The sequence below is a fragment of the Nansenia antarctica genome (genome assembly GCF_963989245.1).
Source record: "Nansenia antarctica genome assembly, chromosome: 3".
Taxonomy (NCBI): domain Eukaryota; kingdom Metazoa; phylum Chordata; class Actinopteri; order Argentiniformes; family Microstomatidae; genus Nansenia; species Nansenia antarctica.
The window spans coordinates 78457495-78482217 of record NC_137688.1 but is presented as its reverse complement, the minus strand read 5'-3'; the positions used below and the strand labels follow the sequence as shown (position 1 = coordinate 78482217).

The following is a 24723-nucleotide window of genomic DNA, read 5'->3' as shown; positions in this document are numbered from 1 at the left end:
TGACTAGCTAAGAAAAAAAAAGAAAAACGTGATATATAAATGAGCTGCTGCTGCTGCTAGCAAGTTGTCAAGCTAGCTGGCTACTAGCAACTAGCTAGCGAGCTGAAGTCAACAAAACTACTTTGTGAGTAAATGAAATGACAGCTGTAATATGAATAGTCATTCATGTGGGTTTTACACGATGACTAGCATGCGATCAAACACTGTAATTCTGTAGTTTATGTATGAATCTGTATGTACATTACAGACCACCTTCCATCTCCTGACAGCTGCTCCGTGTTTGTCCCGCCCGCTGCTTCACGCGCCCGTCCCCTCACACCCTTTCCCGCTGTTTCACGCGCCCGTCCCCTCACACCCTTTCCCGCTGCTTCACGCGCCCGTCCCCTCACACCCTTTCCAGGTGTGGGTCAGCTGGAGACCAGGTCATTCTCAGAAGTACAGTATCTGTTGCTCCAAACGTATGCTGCCACCCGGTGGTCTTTCGTTGTATGGCCCTACCTGCCCAAGAGAAACGGTCCAGTCAGACAGACCGTTTTTGGCTTATCACCTGGGCCCAGTACATTAAAAAAAAATCTAGATGATCGCTGATTTCCCATACTACTCAAAATCAGATCAAACATATGATCTGATCCTAGCAAAACAGAATCCGGATCATTCCGATCCAGATTAAAGCTTTTGAAATAGGCTACTCGACTGACTCCGCCCACCACCGGTAACATGGCAGCATTGACAAACTCGGCGTCCACTCTCCTTAAAACTTTTCAAATTCTATGGCTGTGTGAAAGCAGATTGCTATTATTTTTTCATGCAAAGCAAATAGGCTAACTGTTACGTCCCTGTCCGTTTTTGCTTTGTGTTTGTGTCTGTGTCTCTCTCTCTCTCTCCCAGGTGTTCGTGATCCCTTGATTGTCTCCCTGTTAATCATCCATCATCAAGTCCACCTGTGTTCCTGTCCTGTCAACCAATCACCTGTCTACCTGTTCCCTATATATGTGGCTGTTTGTTACTTGTGTAGGTTAGAGGGAAGAGGGGTGAGGTTATGTTTGTTTCATTTGTTTCCTTCTATTTTGAGTAATTTATTCTGTTTTGTTAGTATATTAGTTGGTTGCTACATTTGTCTGTCTAGTGTTGTTTGGTTACCTATGGTCCCCGGTTGCCTTATCCTGGGAGAGGGCTAGGTAAGATACCCTGGGGTTTACATCACATCATGTAGGTAACTGTTTGTTAAAAACACTAGGTAAGAACGAGCGGATGTCACTCATCCTTTGTAGCAGTTAGGTTTAGGTTCCGGGTAGATTAGTTAGCAGTTCTGTACTCCAGTAGATATGCTAGATTAGAGGTGTAGGGAAGCTGTGGTTTTATTGTGACACCGTTCGCAGCCTTCTCCCTCCCTTCCTACCCTCTGTTTATTTTACCCGGTTTAGTTTTTGTATTATCCTCCCCCCCCCCTGTTTCATGTATATTTGTATGTCCATGGATGTCCATGTTTTTCACTATTATTATTATTATTTAGTGGCAAAATAAATCCTTTTCTTTAAGGTTACCTTGTTGTCGGTCTGAGAGTGTTTGAGCACCACACACGCGGTCAGTTGCTTCACCAGTGCTAACTCACATTTTATTTTTCAGGAATTACTGCGAAACCAGGTCATTGAAAGACTTGAAACCAGACTGACAGGTTGGCTGGACCGTGTCCCATTGGACTTGGACTACCTGGAGTTTGTATGCTCTCAGGAGCTGGTGGTCCTGAGTGCAGTGTCAGGCCAGGTAGAGGTACATGACATGATGCACTTTTTCAAGTACATCAGATGGTCTGCAATCGCAATCAAGAGACATGTGGTTGTTGACCACGAGAAGGGAAGGGCTGGATGACCCAGGGTGATCATTGATGAGGAGTACGCATCCCAAGTTCTTGGCATGGGATTAACAGTGACAGCCATTGCCAAGATGTTTGGGGTGTGTAGAAAGACCCTTCAGAGGCGTATGGCAGAATGGGGGTTGTCTGCGAGGTCACAATATAGCGCATTGAACGATGAGGAACTGGACTCCCTTGTGTCAGAGATCCATACAATCAACCCAAATGCAGGGTATCGAATGATGCGGGGTCTGCTAAAGGCACAGGGACATCGGGTTCAGTGGGACAGAGTCCGTTCATCAATGCACCGTGTAGACACTACCAGCATCGTGTCAAGAATGACACGGTTAGGATGTGTGGTTAGGAGGACCTACTCTGTCCCGAGCCCAAAGTCCCTGATGCACATCGACACAAACCACAAGCTAATACGGTATGTTAAGATAACACTAACAGTGTACATTATTTACTAGATAAAACATTGTTTCACTGTTTTTCTAAATGTTCATAAATGTTTGTGTATGTGTTCATAAAATGTTCTAGGTATAACATTGTGATATGTGGAGGAATCGACGGCTTCTCCAGGAAGGTATTGGATAATGGATATATATCGATTTGTCTCTATAACTCTTCAAAATTATTAGTGAAGTGTGGGGAGAGGATTCTGAAATAGGACAATATTTACGGTCTAAGTACACTTGGTTACATGTTTGTGAGTCCTAATGAGAGCCAATCTCCCACTGTGTTCTTAATAGATAATGTATCTTGGTGTGGCCAATAACAACTTGGCTTCTACGACATTGTCTTTCTTTGAAGAGGCAGTTGAGAAATTTGGATTTCCACTGAGGTAAAAAGTGTCCTCTGCATTTCACGTTTAAAAAAGTAGCCTATTTAGCAGAGGACCGTCATGTGTTGAGATGAAACATATCTAACTGAACTATATGCGGGGCATGTAATGAAATGAATGAATGAATGAATGACAGCTTTATTTCGAACATGTGAAAAAAGAAATAGTTATAACAAAACAAAAACAAGAAAAAACAAAACAAAAACAAGAAAAAACTAAACAAAAAACACTATTTACTTAACATGATCAGTAATCACTGTACTGCTCACTAAGTTGTATTTTTTCAGGGTCCGAGGAGATCATGGAGTTGAGAACGTGGGTGTGGCGTGCCTAATGTTCTCTGTCCGTGGAACAGGGAGAAATAGCTTCATTGCTGGCAAAAGCGTTCACAATCAGAGGTAAAATATACATTTTAGAGAGGATATTTCTGAGATCCCAACATAAGCAAAAGGGTAGCCCCAACATTTGTTTAGTTAATTACATTTGTTTAAACTGAAATGTAGATTGTGATCATGAAGTGATCATGCCCTAATGCTCAAGGGAATCAATTCAAAATCAAAGTGTTTCATGTACAATCATCTGAAGAATACAACTTGTTTTCCTACCTCTGCAACTCAAACTATAATAATATGAACACAGCCCACCTCACATTCATGTTCAGTTTTTTAAATACAGATCATATCTAAATATTTGTCATATTCTTCCTTGAAACAGGATTGAACGCTTGTGGCGTGATGTTTTCACCGCAGTCACCACCCACTTCTACCATGCCCTACATCAGCTGGAAGAGGATGGTCATCTCGATCTGTCCAGTGGCCTGCACATCTTTTGCTGTCACTATTCGTTCATACCACGTGTCCAAGAACACCTGAACATGTTCCGAGATGGCTGGGCTGATCATCCCCTTTCAACAGAGGGCAATCTCTCTCCCAATCAGCTGTGGCACCTGGGGCAGCAGTACCATTCTGAAGAGTGTGATGTGGTGGGCATGTCTAAGATAACTCTGACCTGGTTTTTTGGTTCATTCATTCATTAAACATAAACACCAAACAAATGCATGGATGAGTTTTTCAAGGTCTTGCTTGGACATGAAACCTCTCATTCTTGTTTGTTCTGACGATCAAGTTCAGCGCGCATTGTTCATGTTCCTTGTTTATTGTCTCAGAATGAAAGAGATAATAAAACGTTTTTTTCTCCCACAAACCTATGTCTTTGTAATACTTTACTGGATGAGAGAGAAACCTGTACACATGCACACACTAGTTCTATATGTAGAACAGGCTGTAAGGGATGATAAATATACATAAATGTAAGACATTAAGATAGCCACTTATCAAAATGATGGCCACACTAAAATATCTGCTTGCCACCCCATGTATAAATCTCTAGAATCGCCACTGATTCATAGTCCAACTCTTGATGTTCCTTAAATTCTTACTCATTATGATTGATCACAGCAAGGATGAACTGGTGGGTTATGATCAGGCTGGGTGATGGAGGAAGCAGGAAGGTCCCTTTAGTCTCAACCCCAATTATCACTAGTCACACCAAACAGACTTCCACGGGAGTGATGTGACACTTAATAAAATAACTGCCATTGTGAAACCAATACCCTCCTCCTTCCCTCCTAAATGTCTGTTTAACTGAATTTATTGAACTGACTCATGAGTCCTCAAGTGAGACAATTAAGCAATATCACACGAGAGGGAGTGTGTTATACTGAATATCAGCACCGCTGTGATTCGGTCGTAGGTTTATTTTTATTTAATCATAAAAATAAACAAAAAATAGTTCATTTCATGGACTGTTGCCAAGTAACCTGAACACAAACATGTAGTCTAATTAACGGTCATTTAGTAGAACATCTGTGCGGCGGAGTGATACACATAGTTAAAAGTCCCAGTGCTGTTATACTGTATATCAGCAGTCATGGAATGCCTCTTGTCCAATCAAATGACTTGGTCGGAACTAACTGTTGTATAAATGTATATAATTCGATGATTAAGTAAATCTCTTCACAAACAAGGTGAACAACAGGATTTTATTGTTGAAATTGAGGTACACGTGCAGGAGTTGGCAGACTGAGATTGGATATGCAATACAATGCATAGTATTCTTATGCCATATAAAATGGAAATATATACAGTAATGAAAAACAAAAGTATTTTTTTTTCCAGAGTATTTTTACAGCATTTTTCTACTTCCCTAAAAACCTAGATATGGTAACCGGGCTAAAACTAATAAGAAATAATTCATCAAAACACAATATGATCATCCACATGAAAATGATCATCCACATTTTAAACCGCATTAAAATTGTATTATTAAAATGTTATTATTATTGTATTTATTAAAATGTTATTATTATTTTAAACCGCATTAACATTTTATTATTAAAATGTTATTATTATTTTATTTATTAAAATTTTATTATTATTTTATTATTATTTTTAAATCTAAAAAGTTTCATTCTAAATATCATTCATCATATTATGTGTAACTTCGTTAGTGAGGTACTTCCTGGCCTGCTCTGTCATGCTCAGCTGGTCGTCCGTCTTCCCAAACATCACCGCCTTCCACTCAACACTCACCTGTACACAACAACAACAACAACAACAACAACAACAACAACAACATCATCATCATCATCATCATCATAAACCAGAAAAAACAACCAGTCAAATAATCAGACTTTTTTTTCCCCTTTCAACATGACATTATAATTAATGTGGACACCCTGTGGCATTTTCTTTTCATCTGATCAAGAAGATCTGTACATAAGTATACTTTGTTTGGAGCAAGGACTGACACCGGGGGGGAATAAAGCATTTGAGCTTTAACGGAGCAGAGGAAGACAACCAGTCCTTCAAAGTCAGCAAGGCAGAGAAATACAACCTGTGATTCAGCCACGTCTATTATACTGCATGACGGCTTCAATTCTATTACGAAGCTTCCCCTCTTCTAGATCTACCAAAACCCTTGAAACAGCGAACATTCTGGGGTCGCAAATTAATAAAGTTGAACAGTCTACTTCATGAAGAAAGCAGCATTTTTTTCTGTGATTATGAAATGTCTGGAGGAGGTAGACAATCGGAGGCCAGGCTCATTGTAATGCATGGAACGGAATCAGAATGTGTTTGATACCATTTCTCGTTCCGTCCCATGCATGAGCCGACAATGAGCCCCGTCCTCTGATTTCTCCCTCCACCAGCCTCCACTCACAGCCTGGCTGCTGCTGCTGCTGCTGCTGCTGCTGCTGCGTGCTGGGTCCAGGTCCAGGTGCAGCTCTGATGGGATGGTGGTCCCGGGATTGTTGTCTGTATATAACAACCAATCAGAGGGCTGGATATTACAGCCAATCAAAGGGCTGTATTTAACCGCCAATCAGAGGGCTGGATATTACACACAGCTATTACTACATTACTTAATGTACAGATAAAGATGCCTACCTCTTGTGTCCAGGAGTAGAAGTCATTGTGTGAATCTACATGTATCAGCACCTCCACTCCGGTCTCCTCTATCAACACCTTCTTAAAATCTTCCTCCAGGTAGCCCACCCGCTGCACCGGACACACACACACACACACACACACACACACGCACACGCGCACACACACACACACACACACACACACAAACACACACACACACACACACACACACACACACAGACACGCACACAAACACACATGCACACACGCACACACACACACACACAAACAAAAAAACAAACAGACAAGAGGAAGACAACCATATCAATAACCATAAGAAACCACTAATCTAAGGACATTTAGTGGTTATTCAGGTAGAATATGAACGCACCATCAGTTTCATCGGGCCGTGCATCTTCTCCTGAGTGGCAGTGGTGGTCTTGAAGGGTGTGGGGGTCTGTGGTGTGGGAAGCATGATGGCTTTCCTGACCTTGGAGGTCTGGGACCTTCACAACATGGACAGAACACACGCACACATACGTGCAAGTACGTACACTTGTCATGTTTAAAATATTTCATATAATAGTTAATAGTTCATCAAAATAGAACTTCCCTGGTTTAGTACAGCTTTGTTAGACAGTGTATTTGCAATCGTGTACAACATGTGTTATACAAATACATTCATTTATTGGTTGATGGATTGGTTGGTTGGTTGGTTGGTTGGTTTGTTGAATACACTCACCCTGCATTATGTTTGTGGTATTTGGGGGTGAGGTCCTTGTGGAGGGGGGGGGTGGTGTGGTCACACACCGGGGTGGAGGTGAGGGCCGGGTCGTCCAGGTTCAGGTCCTCACCTCCACACACGTTGAAGAACTACACACACACAAAAGAAAACGTTAACACAAGAAAGGAATCACTCATTGTAGTTTAGAAACCTTTGCTTTTTTTGGGGTGGGTGAAAACTGTTTTTCATTTCTCTTCAAATATCACCAGACAAGACAAAAACATTAAAGATTTAAGCCAAGATTGTTTTTCCCCAGACTTGATGAAGACTCTCTAAATCCAGGACTAAGGGTCTTAATCTGGGCCAGGTGGTCTAACCCCAGGTGACCCCAGGTGAGACGACCAGCCCAGATGAGGAGGTGGTCCTACCTGAGAAGGAGAGAAGGCCACGGTCTTGGCGGGGGTCAGCTGGGGAGACGAGTCACTGTAATCCAGGAAGGAGGTGCTGCTGTGGCCCTTGCTCGTCAGGGTGTAGTGAGAGGTGCTCAGCCTGGACATGGAGGGGGAGAAGGAGGACAGGAGCTCTATGTAGCTCCTGCTCAGGTCGGAGACGGGGCCTGAGTCGTCACACAGCTCATAACCGGGTACTTCCTGCATGTCGCCGAAGGGCAGGGGCGTAGCTTCCTGTTTCAGTGGCGAGGTCACTTCCTCCGCCACCTCGCTCCAGGCTACAGGGTCCTGTAGAGAGGGACCATGACAACAATGACAGGTATGATTGGTTCTCTCTGGCCCTGTCTAGAACAGCGGTGGCCCTATGGGACTAGGGACCTGTTGGGTCGATCTGACAGGATTGAAGTGGGACGATTTCAATTCTGCCCCAATCTTCTTAAGTTTACCATCCCCCCGGGAGACAAATGGCTGTGAGCTCTGTGGAATGTCTGGTGTCAAAACTGTGATGTCATCAGTTTAGATGTAATAAGATGAATGGTGGTCGGTGGTCTCCTTATCAACAGCTCCTAATTTAAACACTGTGGTTTTTAGGATGCTATGAAAAGCAGAGGTTAGGGAAAAAGCTCCCACCCTTTTTCCTGTGTCCTGTTGTCAGGTTGTCATTGATTTGTGATGACCGGTGGTCAACAGCCATAAGGGGTCATTTGACCCCTGTGACTAAAACAAATGTTTATATCTTTGCGCTCGACCGAATTTCAGGACCCTCCTTTCATGACTTTTCCTAGATATGTGCGTTCTACTACCCAGTATCCTTACATTTTCAAAATCAAATCAGGATAAGCTAATAGAAAGCTATTTAGCCCTTTTTTTTGTGTAGGAAGCAGGTTAATTTACAAGCGGCCAACTAGTGAATAGCAGCTTGAGCATTGTAAAGAGCCACATTTGACCCCTGAGGCGGCTCTTTTAGTAGGTAAAACTGTTCTAGTGTAACTGTTCTAGTGTTAAACGATTCCTCATTCGATTAATTCTATTTGACCTTTCTTGCCCTTAATAGGTACAGACTCAACAATTCTTTACACACAGTGATAATTACATTGGACTCAGATTATCAATATTATGTAATTGCTATATTATGTATTATGCTTTGCTATCAACAAAATATAGCCAAAAGTCTCTGGCAAACATAAATTGTGTAAGCTACTACCATTTTGTTTATGCCTATCCAATCATATCAGATCTACAGAAGTGTGGGAGGAGGAGGAGATGATGGCTGAGGAAGAGAAGGAGAGGAGAAAGAATGGGAACAGGAAGAGGAGGACGAGGAAAAAGAGGAAGAGGAGAAGAAGAAGGAAGTGGAGGAGGAGGAGAAGAAGAAGGAGGAGAAAGAGGACGAGGACTGACCGAGTCGATGAGCTCCAGGGTTTCAGCGAACCCCGGGATGGTCTGCAGGGAGGAGAGCACAGCGCTGGCCTCCGCCTCCAGGTACCTGCTGGGGTAGACGGGTGTGTAGACAGAGCCTCCCAGGTGGACCTCCAGACTCTGGTCCCCCAGGCAGCTCAGGGTGGAGTTGACCAGGCTCACAACCTCCTCCGTCAGGCTGCTGGACCAACTGCAGCAGCCCTCCATAGGCTGGGGGAGAGACAGGGAGGGAAGGGGGAACGGAGGGGAGGGATGGAAAGAGAGAGAGAGGGGGAGAGAGGAGGGGGAGGAAGGATGACATCGTTTTGACTTTGGGGAAAGGTAGACAACGGGACAGCAGGAGGGTGAGGGGCAGCTAAGAGGGCCAGGGAGTGAAAGAGAGCGAGAGTGTGTGTGTGTGTGTGAGAGAGAGAGAGAGAGAGAGAGAGAGAGAGAGAGAGAGAGAGAGAGAGAGAGAGAGAGAGAGAGAGAGAGAGAGAGAGAGAGAGAGAGAGAGAGAGAGAGAGACATAGACATACAGAGCAGAGGAAAAAGAAAAACAACCCATTAAACAAACACTCTCTTTCACATGCGGCTGGGCCACAGAGCAGCTCCTCTACATGGAGGCCCTCTGGTGTGGTTGTGGTCATGTGATCATGTGTGCATGGTGGAGATGAACTGAGGGAGTTTTAGAGAGGGAACATGGGGGGGAGAGAGTAGTGCAAGGGGTGTGTGTGTGAGAGAGAGAGAGAGCAAGTGAGAGAGACCGATAGAGAGAAAGAAAGAACAAAAGAGATAAAGAGTGAGAGACAGATAGAGAGATAAGACAGTAATAGAGAGAGAGCGAGATCGAATGACAGAGAGAGCGAGAAAAAGAAAAACACGATAGCGAGAGAGTGATAGAGAGAGAGAGCAGGAAAAAGTGAAGGAACACTGACCAGGTCAAAGACAGATGTCTCAGGGTCACTGTCCACATACTGGTCGTCCAACAGGCCGAGCGGGTATCCTGAAATCTATCACAACACACATTTACAACACAAAAGCATGAGTCACATGAAAAACAGACAGTCTGACATTCAACTGAGAAAACAAAGCAAAATCCTGTCCTTTCATCTTCGATGTTGAACTGAACCTCGATTTTATTCATTACATTTTCTTCTATATGTCCATTTATTTTGTGCCGACTGATAAATAGCACTGATGTGTGAGCAGCGGTTCCGTTCAAGTGGGTAATGAGCCCGTCCTCAGACTTCTACCTCTACCCCTGATCAGTGATCACCTTTGTGGGTTGGGTCATGAGGTAGTGGTTGTGGTTGTGGTTATGGTTGTGGTTGTGGCTGCTGTGCAGGAGGTGCAGGAGGCTGTGCAGGAGGCCCCTAGGGGAGATAGGCTTGGTCTTCCTCCTGATTGGTGCCTTGCCCCTGTAGGCGCGGGAGGGGGGGCCTTCCTGCAGGTAGCCCTCGGTCTCCACCTTCCTCCGCATGGTGGAGTTCCAGTGGTTCTTTATGGAGTTGTCGGTCCTGTGACAGAGGCGCGCGCACACACACACACACACACACACACACACACACAGGTGTAAACCTGAACCCTGCCCCTATCTGAACCCTGCCCCTACCTGAACCCTGCCCCTACCTGGTGTAAACCTGAACCCTGCCCCTACCTGAACCCTGCCCCTACCTGGTGTAAACCTGAACCCTGCCACTACCTGCCAGACAGCAGCTTGGAGATCTCCGCCCAGCGGTTCCCGAGCCGTTTGTGGGCTTCGTAGATGATCATGTCCTCGTCGTGGGTCCAGCAGGATTTCTTCACCTCGGGGTTCAGGTGGTTGTGCCAGCGCTCCCTACACTGCTTGCCGATCCGCCCGTGGAGGTGTTTGGCAATGACGGACCAGCGCTTGGGGCCGTACTTCTGGACCAACTCGGTGACCTGGGAGTGGAGGAGAACACAAAGGTTAACGGGGCTGTTTTTGTTTGATCTGGGCCTAGATTAAGCCTATACCAGGGGGGAGGCTGGTGGAGGTACAAGTCGGAGGATGGGCTCGTCGTAATGCATGGGATGGAAGGAGGCACGGTATCAAACACGTGAGACGGTTCTCCCGATTTCTACCTCCACCAGCCTCCACGGGCCTATGCCTACGCCTGCTTAAAAACAAGCATCTTCAGAATAATTTCATTGCTGTAACTATGGGAGAGTTCTCCATCGGAAGGGTGATTCTAGTCCTAGACTTGGTTTAAAAAGAACGTTAGTGTGTCCGGGGGAAACCCGCCCTTGAGTCGTATGTGACTGATGAACATTGAGTAGACAGACGTGAAGAGTGAAAGAAAGTCGATGTTGATGTGTGTCTTCACCCTCTGGTCCTCTTCCTTGGTCCACGGTCCCTTCACCAGCTCTGGGTTCAGAACATTCTGCCACCGTTGCTGACACTGGATGTCGGACCTTCTCTGTCGGAGGAGAGGAATGTAAAGAAAATGGTAGAACGTGAGTCGGAGTCTTCTGCATTACACACACACACACACACGCATGCGCAGATTGTGAACAAATAACCAGCCTAGGACGACAACTTAATATTTCCAAGCTTTATGACAGTCAAACAGACAACTAACAGATATTAGTTGCTAGTGTTTCTGTATAATATAATATTATGCAGCTGTTTATTTATTAAAAGACAGTTTGCCTGTGAACTGTGTCACACAGGGCAGGCTGGTGGAGGTAGGCGGAGAGGACGGGCTCATTGTAATGCATGGAATGTTGTGTTTGATACCTTTCCTCATTCCATTCCATGTATTACTATGAGCCTGTCCTCTGATTTCTACCTCCACAAGCCTCCACTGGTGTTACACAATGTTTGTTTACCTTGAATGTATCTGCAATAAGACTCCAGTCATAGTCTTCATCCTGCTCCACCAGCCTCTTCAGCTTCTCATCCTTGAAATCAAGAGATGAATACAGATACTCTGAACCAGAGAAATGCGTAGGAAGACTACAGTGGAGGTTGGTGGAGGTAGAAATCGGAGGACGGGCTCATTGTAATGCATGAAATGGAATAAGGAATGGTAGCAAACACGTGTGTCAAACACATTCAGTTCCATTCCATGTCCATGGTGCATTCAAATGCTCCTCTGAAACTCTGAGCTTCCCACCAAGACTTAGCATTGGATTTCGCATAGAGCTCTCTGTTGACTAATTCTGAGATTAGTGCCAAATATGGGAAGGTTCACAGGTTTCTGAGTTGAAAATGCTCAAATTACCAATTTTTGAGGAGTACTTGAATGTAGCATAAACCCCTAACTGATCCCAACCTTCCTCTGGTTCGAGATAACCAGCTCTGGGACATGTGTCACTGTATTAACTTTTCATTAAATGCTGATCTCTGTTGAAAATGTTTCCCTGTGTTTTATAATGTTGGAATTGTGTATATATGTCACTGTAAATTATGCTTATGCAGGGCTCCCTTGTAAGAGAGACCCTGGTCTCAATGGGACTCTCTATTAAAATAAATATTCAATACATTTTTAAAAAGTATGAGCTTATTTTCCTACCCTGAACTGAATATCAAGAAAAGGTTACAACATAAATCAACTCTATGGGGTAAAACATTACCTCTTTCCTGGACCACTTCACTTTCTGCAATGTTTTGTGAAATTTTAACTCCATGCATTCCTTGCCCTTGCACAGTGTATGGTCTATGGTTCCACTGAAAAATCAAGACCAAGAGTTGTATGGTTAATTAATGTTAATAACTGTTATATCCAATAGCCCAAGTTAAACAATAATGAGGGAACATTTTTCAAGAGGACTAATGTATACAATTTTAAGCAGAAATTCTATGTTTTAGTATAACAAACAACCCTTTTGGTCTGACAATTCGGAAACTGTCAAAGCCCTACCCAAGCTCCCATCCCAGGATGTCTGTTGCCAAGCAACAATGCTGAAAGGAGATCAAGAGGAGAGGGGGGAGAGGGAGTAGAGACATCCTAACCTATTGGTGACACATCTAGTTGATACATTCATTGGCCTTGACCATCTACCATGCAATGCTGCCTGCTTTAGAGCTATTATGTCAAGCTGAACAGACTGGAGTAGCCTTTCACTAGTTCTTCTTCTTTACCATATCTAGCCAAGTTCCTGGGGAAATGTTGATGTGTCACTGATTGTCTTGCAAACTTACCTAGCCCTACTACGAGCTCTGGTCTTGCTGCCAGTGGACATGGTGGTCATGATGGTCCCTCCAATTCACTGACTAGTAACTACTGACTAGTAACTACTGACTAGTAACTACTGACTAGTAACTACTGACTAGTAACTACTGACTAGCTAAGAAACAAAAAAGAAAAACGTGAACAAAAAAGAAAAACGAAAAATGAGCTTCTGCTGCTAGCAAGTTGTCAAGCTAGCTGGCTACTAGCAACTAGCTAGCGAGCTGAAGTCAACAAAACTACTTTGTGAGTAAATGAAATGACAGCTGTAATATGAATAGTAATTCATGTGGGTTTTACACGATGACTAGCATGCGATCAAACACTGTAATTCTGTAGTTTATGTATGAATCTGTATGTACATTACAGACCACCTTCCATCTCCTGACAGCTGCTCCGTTTTTGTCCCGCCCGCTGCTTCACGCGCCCGTCCCCTCACACCCTTTCCCGCTGCTTCACGCGCCCGTCCCCTCAGGTCATTCTCAGAAGTACAGTATCTGTTGCTCCAAACGTATGCTGCCACCCGGTGGTCTTTCGTTGTATGGCCCTACCTGCCCAAGAGAAACGGTCCAGTCAGACAGACCGTTTTTGGCTTATCACCTGGGCCCAGTACATAAAAAAAAAATTCTAGATGATCGCTGATTTCCCATACTACTCAAAATCAGATCAAACATATGATCTGATCCTAGCAAAACAGAATCCGGGTCATTCCGATCCAGATTAAAGCTTTTGAAATAGGCTACTCGACTGACTCCGCCCACCACCGGTAACATGGCAGCATAGACAAACTCGGCGTCCACTCTCCTTAAAACTTTTCAGATTCTATGGCTGTGTGAAAGCAGATTGCTATTATTTTTTCATGCAAAGCAAATAGGCTAACTGTTACGTCCCTGTCTGTTTTTGCTTTGTGTTTGTGTCTGTGTCTCTCTCTCTCTCTCTTGATTGATTGATTGAAAACTTTATTAGAAGATTTGCAGAAGTAGGTACATGAAAGTACATATTACATACAAGGTCAACTAACAGGATAAAAACCCAAGAAAGCCACTGGCTTATTTCAATTGGGGTCCTTGTGTAGGTTAGAGGGAAGAGGGGTGAGGTTATGTTTGTTTCATTTGTTTCCTTCTATTTTGAGTAATTTATTCTGTTTCATTCTGTTTTGTTAGTATATTAGTCTCTCTCCCAGGTGTTCGTGATCCCTTGATTGTCTCCCTGTTAATCATCCATCATCAAGTCCACCTGTGTTCCTGTCCTGTCAACCAATCACCTGTCTACCTGTTCCCTATATATGTGGCTGTTTGTTACTTGTGTAGGTTAGAGGGAAGAGGGGTGAGGTTATGTTTGTTTCATTTGTTTCCTTCTATTTTGAGTAATTTATTCTGTTTCATTCTGTTTTGTTAGTATATTAGTTGGTTGCTACATTTGTCTGTCTAGTGTTGTTTGGTTACCTATGGTCCCCGGTTGCCTTATCCTGGGAGAGGGCTAGGTAAGATACCCTGGGGTTTACATCACATCATGTAGGTAACTGTTTGTTAAAAACACTAGGTAAGAACGAGCGGATGTCACTCATCCTTTGTAGCAGTTAGGTTTAGGTTCCGGGTAGATTAGTTAGCAGTTCTGTACTCCAGTAGATATGCTAGATTAGAGGTGTAGGGAAGCATAGGGCTGTGGTTTTATTGTGACACCGTTCGCAGCCTTCTCCCTCCCTTCCTACCCTCTGTTTATTTTACCCGGTTTAGTTTTTGTATTATCCCCCCCCCTGTTTCATGTATATTTGTATGTCCATGGATGTCCATGTTTTTCACTATTATTATTATTATTTAGTGGCAAAATAAATCCTTTTCTTTAAGGTTACCTTGTTGTCGGTCTGAGAGTGTTTGAGCACCACACACGCGGTCAGTTGCTTAACCAGTGCTAACTCACATTTTATTTTTCAGGAATTACTGCGAAACCAGGTCATTGAAAGACTTGAAACCAGACTGACAGGTTGGCTCGACCGTGTCCCATTGGACTTGGACTACCTGGAGTTTGTATGCTCAGGAGCTGGTGGTCCTGAGTGCAGTGTCAGGCCAGGTAGAGGTACATGACATCTATGATGCACTTTTTCAAGTACATCAGATGGTCTGCAATCGCAATCAAGAGACACGTGTGGTTGTTGACCACGAGAAGGGAAGGGCTGGACGACCCAGGGTGATCATTGATGAGGAGTACGCATCCCAAGTTCTTGGCATGGGATTAACAGTGACAGCCATTGCCAAGATGTTTGGGGTGTGTAGAAAGACCCTTCAGAGGCGTATGGCAGAATGGGGGTTGTCTGCGAGGTCACAATATAGCGCATTGAACGATGAGGAACTGGTGTCAGAGATCCCTTGTGTCAGAGATCCATACAATCAACCCAAATGCAGGGTATCGAATGATGCGGGGTCTGCTAAAGGCACAGGGACATCGGGTTCAGTGGGACAGAGTCCGTTCATCAATGCACCGTGTAGACACTACCAGCATCGTGTCAAGAATGACACGGTTAGGATGTGTGGTTAGGAGGACCTACTCTGTCCCGAGCCCAAAGTCCCTGATGCACATCGACACAAACCACAAGCTAATACGGTATGTTAAGATAACACTAACAGTGTACATTATTTACTAGATAAAACATTGTTTCACTGTTTTTCTAAATGTTCATAAATGTTTGTGTATGTGTTCATAAAATGTTCTAGGTATAACATTGTGATATGTGGAGGAATCGACGGCTTCTCCAGGAAGGTATTGGATATATATCGATTTGTCTCTAACTCTTCAAAATTATTAGTGAAGTGTGGGGAGAGGATTCTGAAATAGGACAATATTTAAGGTCTAAGTACACTTGGTTACATGTTTGTGAGTCCTAATGAGAGCCAATCTCCCACTGTGTGTTCTTAATAGATAATGTATCTTGGTGTGGCCAATAACAACTTGGCTTCTACGACATTGTCTTTCTTTGAAGAGGCAGTTGAGAAATTTGGATTTCCACTGAGGTAAAAAGTGTCCTCTGCATTTCACGTTTAAAAAAGTAGCCTATTTAGCAGAGGACCGTCATGTGTTGAGATGAAACATATCTAACTGAACTGTATGCGGGGCATGTAATGAAATGAATGAATGAATGACAGCTTTATTTCGAACATGTGAAAAAAGAAATAGTTATAACAAGAAAAAACAAAACAAAAACAAGAAAAAACAAAACAAAAACAAGAAAAAACTAAACAAAAAACACTATTTACTTAACATGATCATGCTCACTAAGTTGTATTTTTTCAGGGTCCGAGGAGATCATGGAGTTGAGAACGTGGGTGTGGCGTGCCTAATGTTCTCTGTCCGTGGAACAGGGAGAAATAGCTTCATTGCTGGCAAAAGCGTTCACAATCAGAGGTAAAATATACATTTTAGAGAGGATATTTCTGAGATCCCAACATAAGCAAAAGGGTAGCCCCAACATTTGTTTAGTTAATTACATTTGTTTAAACTGAAATGTAGATTGTGATCATGAAGTGATCATGCCCTAATGCTCAAGGGAATCAATTCAAAATCAAAGTGTTTCATGTACAATCATCTGAAGAATACAACTTGTTTTCCTACCTCTGCAACTCAAACTATAATAATATGAACACAGCCCACCTCACATTCATGTTCAGTTTTTTAAATACAGATCATATCTAAATATTTGTCATATTCTTCCTTGAAACAGGATTGAACGCTTGTGGCGTGATGTTTTCACCGCAGTCACCACCCACTTCTACCATGCCCTACATCAGCTGGAAGAGGATGGTCATCTCGATCTGTCCAGTGGCCTGCACATCTTTTGCTGTCACTATTCGTTCATACCACGTGTCCAAGAACACCTGAACATGTTCCGAGATGGCTGGGATGATCATCCCCTTTCAACAGAGGGCAATCTCTCTCCCAATCAGCTGTGGCACCTGGGGCAGCAGTACCATTCTGAAGAGTGTGATGTGGTGGGCATGTCTAAGATAACTCTGACCTGGTTTTTTGGTTCATTCATTCATTAAACATTTCATTTGTTAATGCTGAATTGATTTGTTCTTACAGGCTCTGAACATTCCTCAAATAGATTGGGAAAGCAGCGGTCTTGTCGTCAGTGATCCAAACTTGGGCGTTCAGGTTCCTGAAATCGGTAATATATATATATATATATATATATATATATATATATTCAGTGTTTAACAAAAGAATATTATCTCAAAACTACATTTGTTTTTCAGAACATTGTCCTTCAGGAGTGTTTAGATAGACTAAAAGAACGACTCCAATGGGCCCTCAACAACAACCCTCCTGATCTGGATTATTTGGAATACATAGTGACCCAAGAGAGGACCCTCATAAGTGCCTTGGAGAATGTAGGTCTGCCTAATGAGGTCCGTGAAGCTTTTGAAGACCTGAGCACCTTGTTTGAGATGAGGAACCAACCTCCCCCTTATAACTCCCTGATGAGGATGGTGGGTCACCATGGACGTTTTAGGCTCCAGGTCACAGAGGACCACCTACAAAGTGTTTTTCAGTTGGGGCTACCTGCTACATCTGTCGCACGCATTATTGGAGTCTCAAGACGTACCCTATACAGGAGGATGCAAGAGTACAATATATCAGTTAGAAGCATGTACTCCACTCTGACATTTAATTTTTCCCACCAGATATAACATGGTGATATTCGGTGGCATTGATGGCTTCTCTAGGAAGGTCAGTTTCCTACTCATGAAGGACATAGTGGAAATATTGTAATTAAATTCATCATTCATTCATTCAGAGACTGATAGTCTGTCAAGCCTTGAAAAAGTGTTGGCATCACAGCTGTAGGTCACACCATGAATTGAACTCCATAGATATTTTAATTTCTGTCATATATTTCTTAATGTGCAAATATACAGTCCAGGAAGCTTTTGTGATGACTGCTCTGCGGATGTCAGGGGGAGCGATGCCAGGATGCATTCAATGCTGCATTTTCATGACCCCCGTGTGAGGAAATTATCCAGTATTTGAGTACATTATTGTGGATTGTTTATATGGATAACCCATTTGCAATAATGATAATCAAAGTTACATGCAGTAAGTTACATGTTATTATTATGATTGGTGTGCCCTTCATTGTGACATGGCCTACAGTTCAACTACTGTTTGGCTATTCTTTTACAGTTTGATTAAGCAATGTGAAATGTTTGTATTTGTAGAATTCAACGCCTATGGAGGGACGTTTGGACAGGGGTTATGCACATTTACTGCGATGTCCTACACAGCCTAGAAGAAGATGGATCCCTTGACATCTCGGATAGTCTTCACCTCTTCTGTGTTCATTACACCTTCCTCCCTAGACTCGAGGGTGATCTGACAAAGTTTTCTGCTGGCTGGAATAATCATTCCATCAGAACGGAAAACTACCTTACTCCCAACCAGCTGTGGGAGCTCGGGATGATGTAGTGCCCCTTCAGAGAGCCAGACACATCGGACCAAGATGTGGCAGTGAGTTATAGCAACCATATTATCTTCCTTGCAGATATGATTCTCAATCTACACACTACAAACATTTTCTCTAATTTTCAGGGAATCCAGATCAATGACATTGATTGGGAGTGCTCAGGGCTGTCCCATTCATAGTCCAACTCTTGATGTTCCTTCAATTCTTACTCATTATGATTGATCACAGCAAGGATGAACTGGTGGGTTATGATCAGGCTGGGTGATGGAGGAAGCAGGAAGGTCCCTTTAGTCTCAACCCCAATTATCACTAGTCACACCAAACAGACTTCCACGGGAGTGATGTGACACTTTAATAAAATAACTGCCATTGTGAAACCAATACCCTCCTCCTTCCCTCCTAAATGTCTGTTTAACTGAATTTATTGAACTGACTCATGAGTCCTCAAGTGAGACAATTAAGCAATATCTCACGAGAGGGAGTGTGTTATACTGAATATCAGCACGGCTGTGATTCGGTCGTAGGTTTATTTTTATTTAATCATAAAAATAAACAAAAAATAGTTCTGCAACTGAACTTCATGGACTGTTGCCAAGTAACCTGAACACAAACATGTAGTCTAATTAACGGTCATTTAGTAGAACATCTGTGCGGCGGAGTGATACATATAGTTAAAAGTCCCAGTGCTGTTATACTGTATATCAGCAGTCATGGAATGCCTCTTGTCCAATCAAATGACTTGGTCGGAACTAACTGTTGTATAAATGTATATAATTCGATGATTAAGTAAATCTCTTCACAAACAAGGTGAACAACAGGATTTTATTGTTGAAATTGAGGTACACGTGCAGGAGTTGGCAGACTGAGATTGGATATGCAATACAATGCATAGTATTCTTATGCCATATAAAATGGAAATATATAATGAAAAACAAAAGTTTTTTTTTTTCAGAGTATTTTTACAGCATTTAACTACTTCCCTAAAAACCTAGATATGGTAACCGGGCTAAAACTAATAAGAAATAATTCAACAAAACACAATATGATCATCCACATGAAAATTATCATCCACATTTTAAACCGCATTAAAATTTTATTATTAAAAAAATATTATTATTTTATTTATTAAAATGTTATTATTATTTTAAACCGCATTAAAATTTTATTATTACAATTTTAATTATTAAAATGTTATTATTATTTTATTATTTTTTTTAAATCTAAAAACTTTCATTCTAAAACATTTCATTCAGATGTTATGTGTAACTTCGTTAGTGAGGTACTTCCTGGCCTGCTCTGTCATGCTCAGCTGGTCGTCCGTCTTCCCAAACATCACCGCCTTCCACTCAACACTCACCTGTACACAACAACAACAACAACAACAACAAGAACATCATCATCATCATCATCATAAACCAGAAAAAACAACCAGTCAAATAATCAGACTTTTTTTTCCCCTTTCAACATGGCATTATAATTAATGTGGACACCCTGTGGCATTTTCTTTTCATCTGATCAAGAAGATCTGTACATAAGTATACTTTGTTTGGAGCAAGGACTGACACCGGGGGGGGAATAAAGCATTTGAGCTTTAACGGAGCAGAGGAAGACAACCAGTCCTTCAAAGTCAGCAAGGCAGAGAAATACAACCTGTGATTCAGCCACGTCTATTATACTGCATGACGTCTTCAATTCTATTACGAAGCTTCCCCTCTTCTAGATCTACCAAAACCCTTGAAGCAGCGAACATTCTGGGGTCGCAAATTAATAAAGTTCATGAAGAAAGCAGCATTTTTTTCTGTGATTATGAAATGTCTGGAGGAGGTAGACAATCGGAGGCCAGGCTCATTGTAATGCATGGAACGGAATCAGAATGTGTTTGATACCATTTCTCGTTCCGTCCCATGCATGAGCCGACAATGAGCCCCGTCCTCTGATTTCTCCCTCCACCAGCCTCCACTCACAGCCTGGCTGCTGCTGCTGCTGCTGCTGCTGCTGCTGCTGCGTGCTGGGTCCAGGTCCAGGTGCAGCTCTGATGGGATGGTGGTCCCGGGATTGTTGTCTGTATATAACAACCAGTCAGAGGGCTGGATATTGTAGCCAATCAAAGGGCTGTATTTAACCGCCAATCAGAGGGCTGGATATTACACACAGCTATTACTACATTACTTAATGTACAGAGAAAGATGCTTACCTCTTGTGTCCAGGAGTAGAAGTCATTGTGTGAATCTACATGTATCAGCACCTCCACTCCAGTCTCCTCTATCGACACCTTCTTAAAATCTTCCTCCAGGTAGCCCACCCGCTGCACCGGACACACACACACACACACACACACACACACACACACACACACACACACGCACACACGCACACGCGCACACGCGCACACACAAACACACACACACACACACACACACACACGCACACAAACACACATGCACACGCGCACACACACACACACACACACACAAACAAAAAAACAAACAGACAAGAGGAAGACAACCATATCAATAACCATAAGAAACCACTAATCTAAGGACATTTAGTGGTTATTCAGGTAGAATATGAACGCACCATCAGTTTCATCGGGCCGTGCATCTTCTCCTGAGTGGCAGTGGTGGTCTTGAAGGGTGTGGGGGTCTGTGGTGTGGGAAGCATGATGGCTTTCTTGACCTTGGAGGTCTGGAACCTTCACAACATGGACAGAACACACGCACACATACGTGCAAGTACGTACACTTGTCATGTTTAAAATATTTCATATAATAGTTCATAGTTCATCAAAATAGAACTTCCCTGGTTTAGTACAGCTTTGTTAGACAGTGTATTTGCAATCGTGTACAACATGTGTTATACAAATACATTCATTTATTGGTTGATGGATTGGTTGGTTGGTTGGTTGGTTGGTTTGTTGAATACACTCACCCTGCATTATGTTTGTGGTATTTGGGGGTGAGGTCCTTGTGGAGGGGGGGGGTGGTGTGGTCACACACCGGGGTGGAGGTGAGGGCCGGGTCGTCCAGGTTCAGGTCCTCACCTCCACACACGTTGAAGAACTACACACACACAAAAGAAAACGTTAACACAAGAAAGGAATCACTCATTGTAGTTTAGAAACCTTTGCTTTTTTGGGGGTGGGTGAAAACTGTTTTTCATTTCTCTTCAAATATCACCAGACAAGACAAAAACATTAAAGATTTAAGCCAAGATTGTTTTTCCCCAGACTTGATGAAGACTCTCTAAATCCAGGACTAAGGGTCTTAATCTGGGCCAGGTGGTCTAACCCCAGGTGACCCCAGGTGAGACGACCAGCCCAGATGAGGAGGTGGTCCTACCTGAGAAGGAGAGAAGGCCACGGTCTTGGCGGGGGTCAGCTGGGGAGACGAGTCACTGTAATCCAGGAAGGAGGTGCTGCTGTGGCCCTTGCTCGTCAGGGTGTAGTGAGAGGTGCTCAGCCTGGACATGGAGGGGGAGAAGGAGGACAGGAGCTCTATGTAGCTCCTGCTCAGGTCGGTTGTGGTCACACAGTTGTCGTCGGAGTCGTCACACAGCTCATAACCGGGTACTTCCTGCATGTCGCCGAAGGGCAGGGGCGTAGCTTCCTGTTTCAGTGGCGAGGTCACTTCCTCCGCCACCTCGCTCCAGGCTACAGGGTCCTGTAGAGAGGGACCATGACAACAATGACAGGTATGATTGGTTCTCTCTGGCCCTGTCTAGAACAGCGGTGGCCCTATGGGACTAGGGACCTGTTGGGTCGATCTGACAGGATTGAAGTGGGACGATTTCAATTCTGCCCCAATCTTCTTAAGTTTACCATCCCCCCGGGAGACAAATGGCTGTGAGCTCTGTGGAATGTCTGGTGTCAAAACTGTGATGTCATCAGTTTAGATGTAATAAGATGAATGGTGGTCGGTGGTCTCCTTATCAACAGCTCCTAATTTAAAACACTGTGGTTTTTAGGATGCTATGAAAAGCAGAGCTCCCACCCTTTTTCCTGTGTCCTGTTGTCAGGTTGTCATTGATTTGTGATGACCGGTGGTCAACAGCCATAAGGGGTCATTTGACCCCTGTGACTAAAACAAATGTTTATATCTTTGCGCTCGATCGAATTTCAGGACCCTCCTTTCATGACTTTTCCTAGATATGTGCGTTCTACTACCCAGTATCCTTACATTTTCAAAATCAAATCAGGATAAGCTAATAGAAAGCTATTTAGCCCTTTTTTTGTGTAGGAAGCAGGTTAATTTACAAGCGGCCAACTAGTGAATAGCAGCTTGAGCATTGTAAAGAGCCACATTTGACCCCTGAGGCGGCTCTTTTAGTAGGTAAAACTGTTCTAGTGTAACTGTTCTAGTGTTAAACGATTCCTCATTCGATTAATTCTATTTGACCTTTCTTGCCCTTAATAGGTACAGACTCAACAATTCTTTACACACAGTGATAATTACATTGGACTCAGATTATCAATATTATGTAATTGCTATATTATGTATTATGCTTTGCTATCAACAAAATATAGCCAAAAGTCTCTGGCAAACATAAATTGTGGAAGCTACTACCATTTTGTTTATGCCTATCCAATCATATCAGATCTACAGAAGTGTGGGAGGAGGAGGAGATGATGGCTGAGGAAGAGAAGGAGAGGAGAAAGAATGGGAACAGGAAGAGGAGGACGAGGAAAAAGAGGAAGAGGAGAAGAAGAAGGAAGTGGAGGAGGAGGAGAAGAAGAAGGAGGAGAAAGAGGACGAGGACTGACCGAGTCGATGAGCTCCAGGGTTTCAGCGAACCCCGGGATGGTCTGCAGGGAGGAGAGCACAGCGCTGGCCTCCGCCTCCAGGTACCTGCTGGGGTAGACGGGTGTGTAGACAGAGCCTCCCAGGTGGACCTCCAGACTCTGGTCCCCCAGGCAGCTCAGGGTGGAGTTGACCAGGCTCACAGCCTCCTCCGTCAGGCTGCTGGACCAACTGCAGCAGCCCTCCATAGGCTGGGGGAGAGACAGGGAGGGAAGGGGGAACGGAGGGGAGGGATGGAAAGAGAGAGAGAGGGGGAGAGAGGAGGGGGAGGAAGGATGACATCGTTTTGACTTTGGGGAAAGGTAGACAACGGGACAGCAGGAGGGTGAGGGGCAGCTAAGAGGGCCAGGGAGTGAAAGAGAGCGAGAGTGTGTGTGTGTGTGAGAGAGAGAGAGAGAGAGAGAGAGAGAGAGAGAGAGAGAGAGAGAGAGAGAGAGAGAGAGAGACATAGACATACAGAGCAGAGGAAAAAGAAAAACAACCCATTAAACAAACACTCTCTTTCACATGCGGCTGGGCCACAGAGCAGCTCCTCTACATGGAGGCCCTCTGGTGTGGTTGTGGTCATGTGATCATGTGTGCATGGTGGAGATGAACTGAGGGAGTTTTAGAGAGGGAACATGGGGGGGAGAGAGTAGTGCAAGGGGTGTGTGTGTGAGAGAGAGAGAGAGCAAGTGAGAGAGACCGATAGAGAGAAAGAAAGAACAAAAGAGATAAAGAGTGAGAGACAGATAGAGAGATAAGACAGTAATAGAGAGAGAGCGAGATCGAATGACAGAGAGAGCGAGAAAAAGAAAAACACGATAGCGAGAGAGTGATAGAGAGAGAGAGCAGGAAAAAGTGAAGGAACACTGACCAGGTCAAAGACAGATGTCTCAGGGTCACTGTCAACATACTGGTCGTCCAACAGGCCGAGCGGGTATCCTGAAATCTATCACAACACACATTTACAACACAAAAGCATGAGTCACATGAAAAACAGACAGTCTGACATTCAACTGAGAAAACAAAGCAAAATCCTGTCCTTTCATCTTCGATGTTGAACTGAACCTCGATTTTATTCATTACATTTTCTTCTATATGTCCATTTATTTTGTGCCGACTGATAAATAGCACTGATGTGTGAGCAGCGGTTCCGTTCAAGTGGGTAATGAGCCCGTCCTCAGACTTCTACCTCTACCCCTGATCAGTGATCACCTTTGTGGGTTGGGTCATGAGGTAGTGGTTGTGGTTGTGGTTATGGTTGTGGTTGTGGCTGCTGTGCAGGAGGCCCGTAGGGGAGATAGGCTTGGTCTTCCTCCTGATTGGTGCCTTGCCCCTGTAGGCGCGGGAGAAGGGGCCTTCCTGCAGGTAGCCCTCGGTCTCCACCTTCCTCCGCATGGTGGAGTTCCAGTGGTTCTTTATGGAGTTGTCGGTCCTGTGACAGAGGCGCGCGCACACACACACACACACACACACACACACACACACACACACAGGTGTAAACCTGAACCCTGCCCCTATCTGAACCCTGCCCCTACCTGAACCCTGCCCCTACCTGGTGTAAACCTGAACCCTGCCCCTACCTGAACCCTG

General features: G+C 43.8%; 1 protein-coding gene across 1 annotated transcript; it reads right to left on the bottom strand.

Annotated features, from left to right (window-relative positions):
* Window positions 1-6497: 6497 nt before the first annotated feature.
* LOC308154445 (myb-related protein A-like) lies at window positions 6498-12916 on the bottom strand (the record flags this gene model as incomplete). The annotated part of the gene is made up of 11 exons (XM_080527605.1): window positions 6498-6633; window positions 6870-7000; window positions 7280-7588; window positions 8702-8929; window positions 9637-9711; window positions 9978-10218; window positions 10404-10624; window positions 11047-11139; window positions 11552-11623; window positions 12299-12392; window positions 12867-12916. The coding sequence occupies 11 exons, from the start codon at window positions 12914-12916 to the stop codon at window positions 6498-6500; spliced, it is 1650 nt and encodes a 549-aa protein (XP_080383731.1).
* Window positions 12917-24723: the final 11807 nt, after the last annotated feature.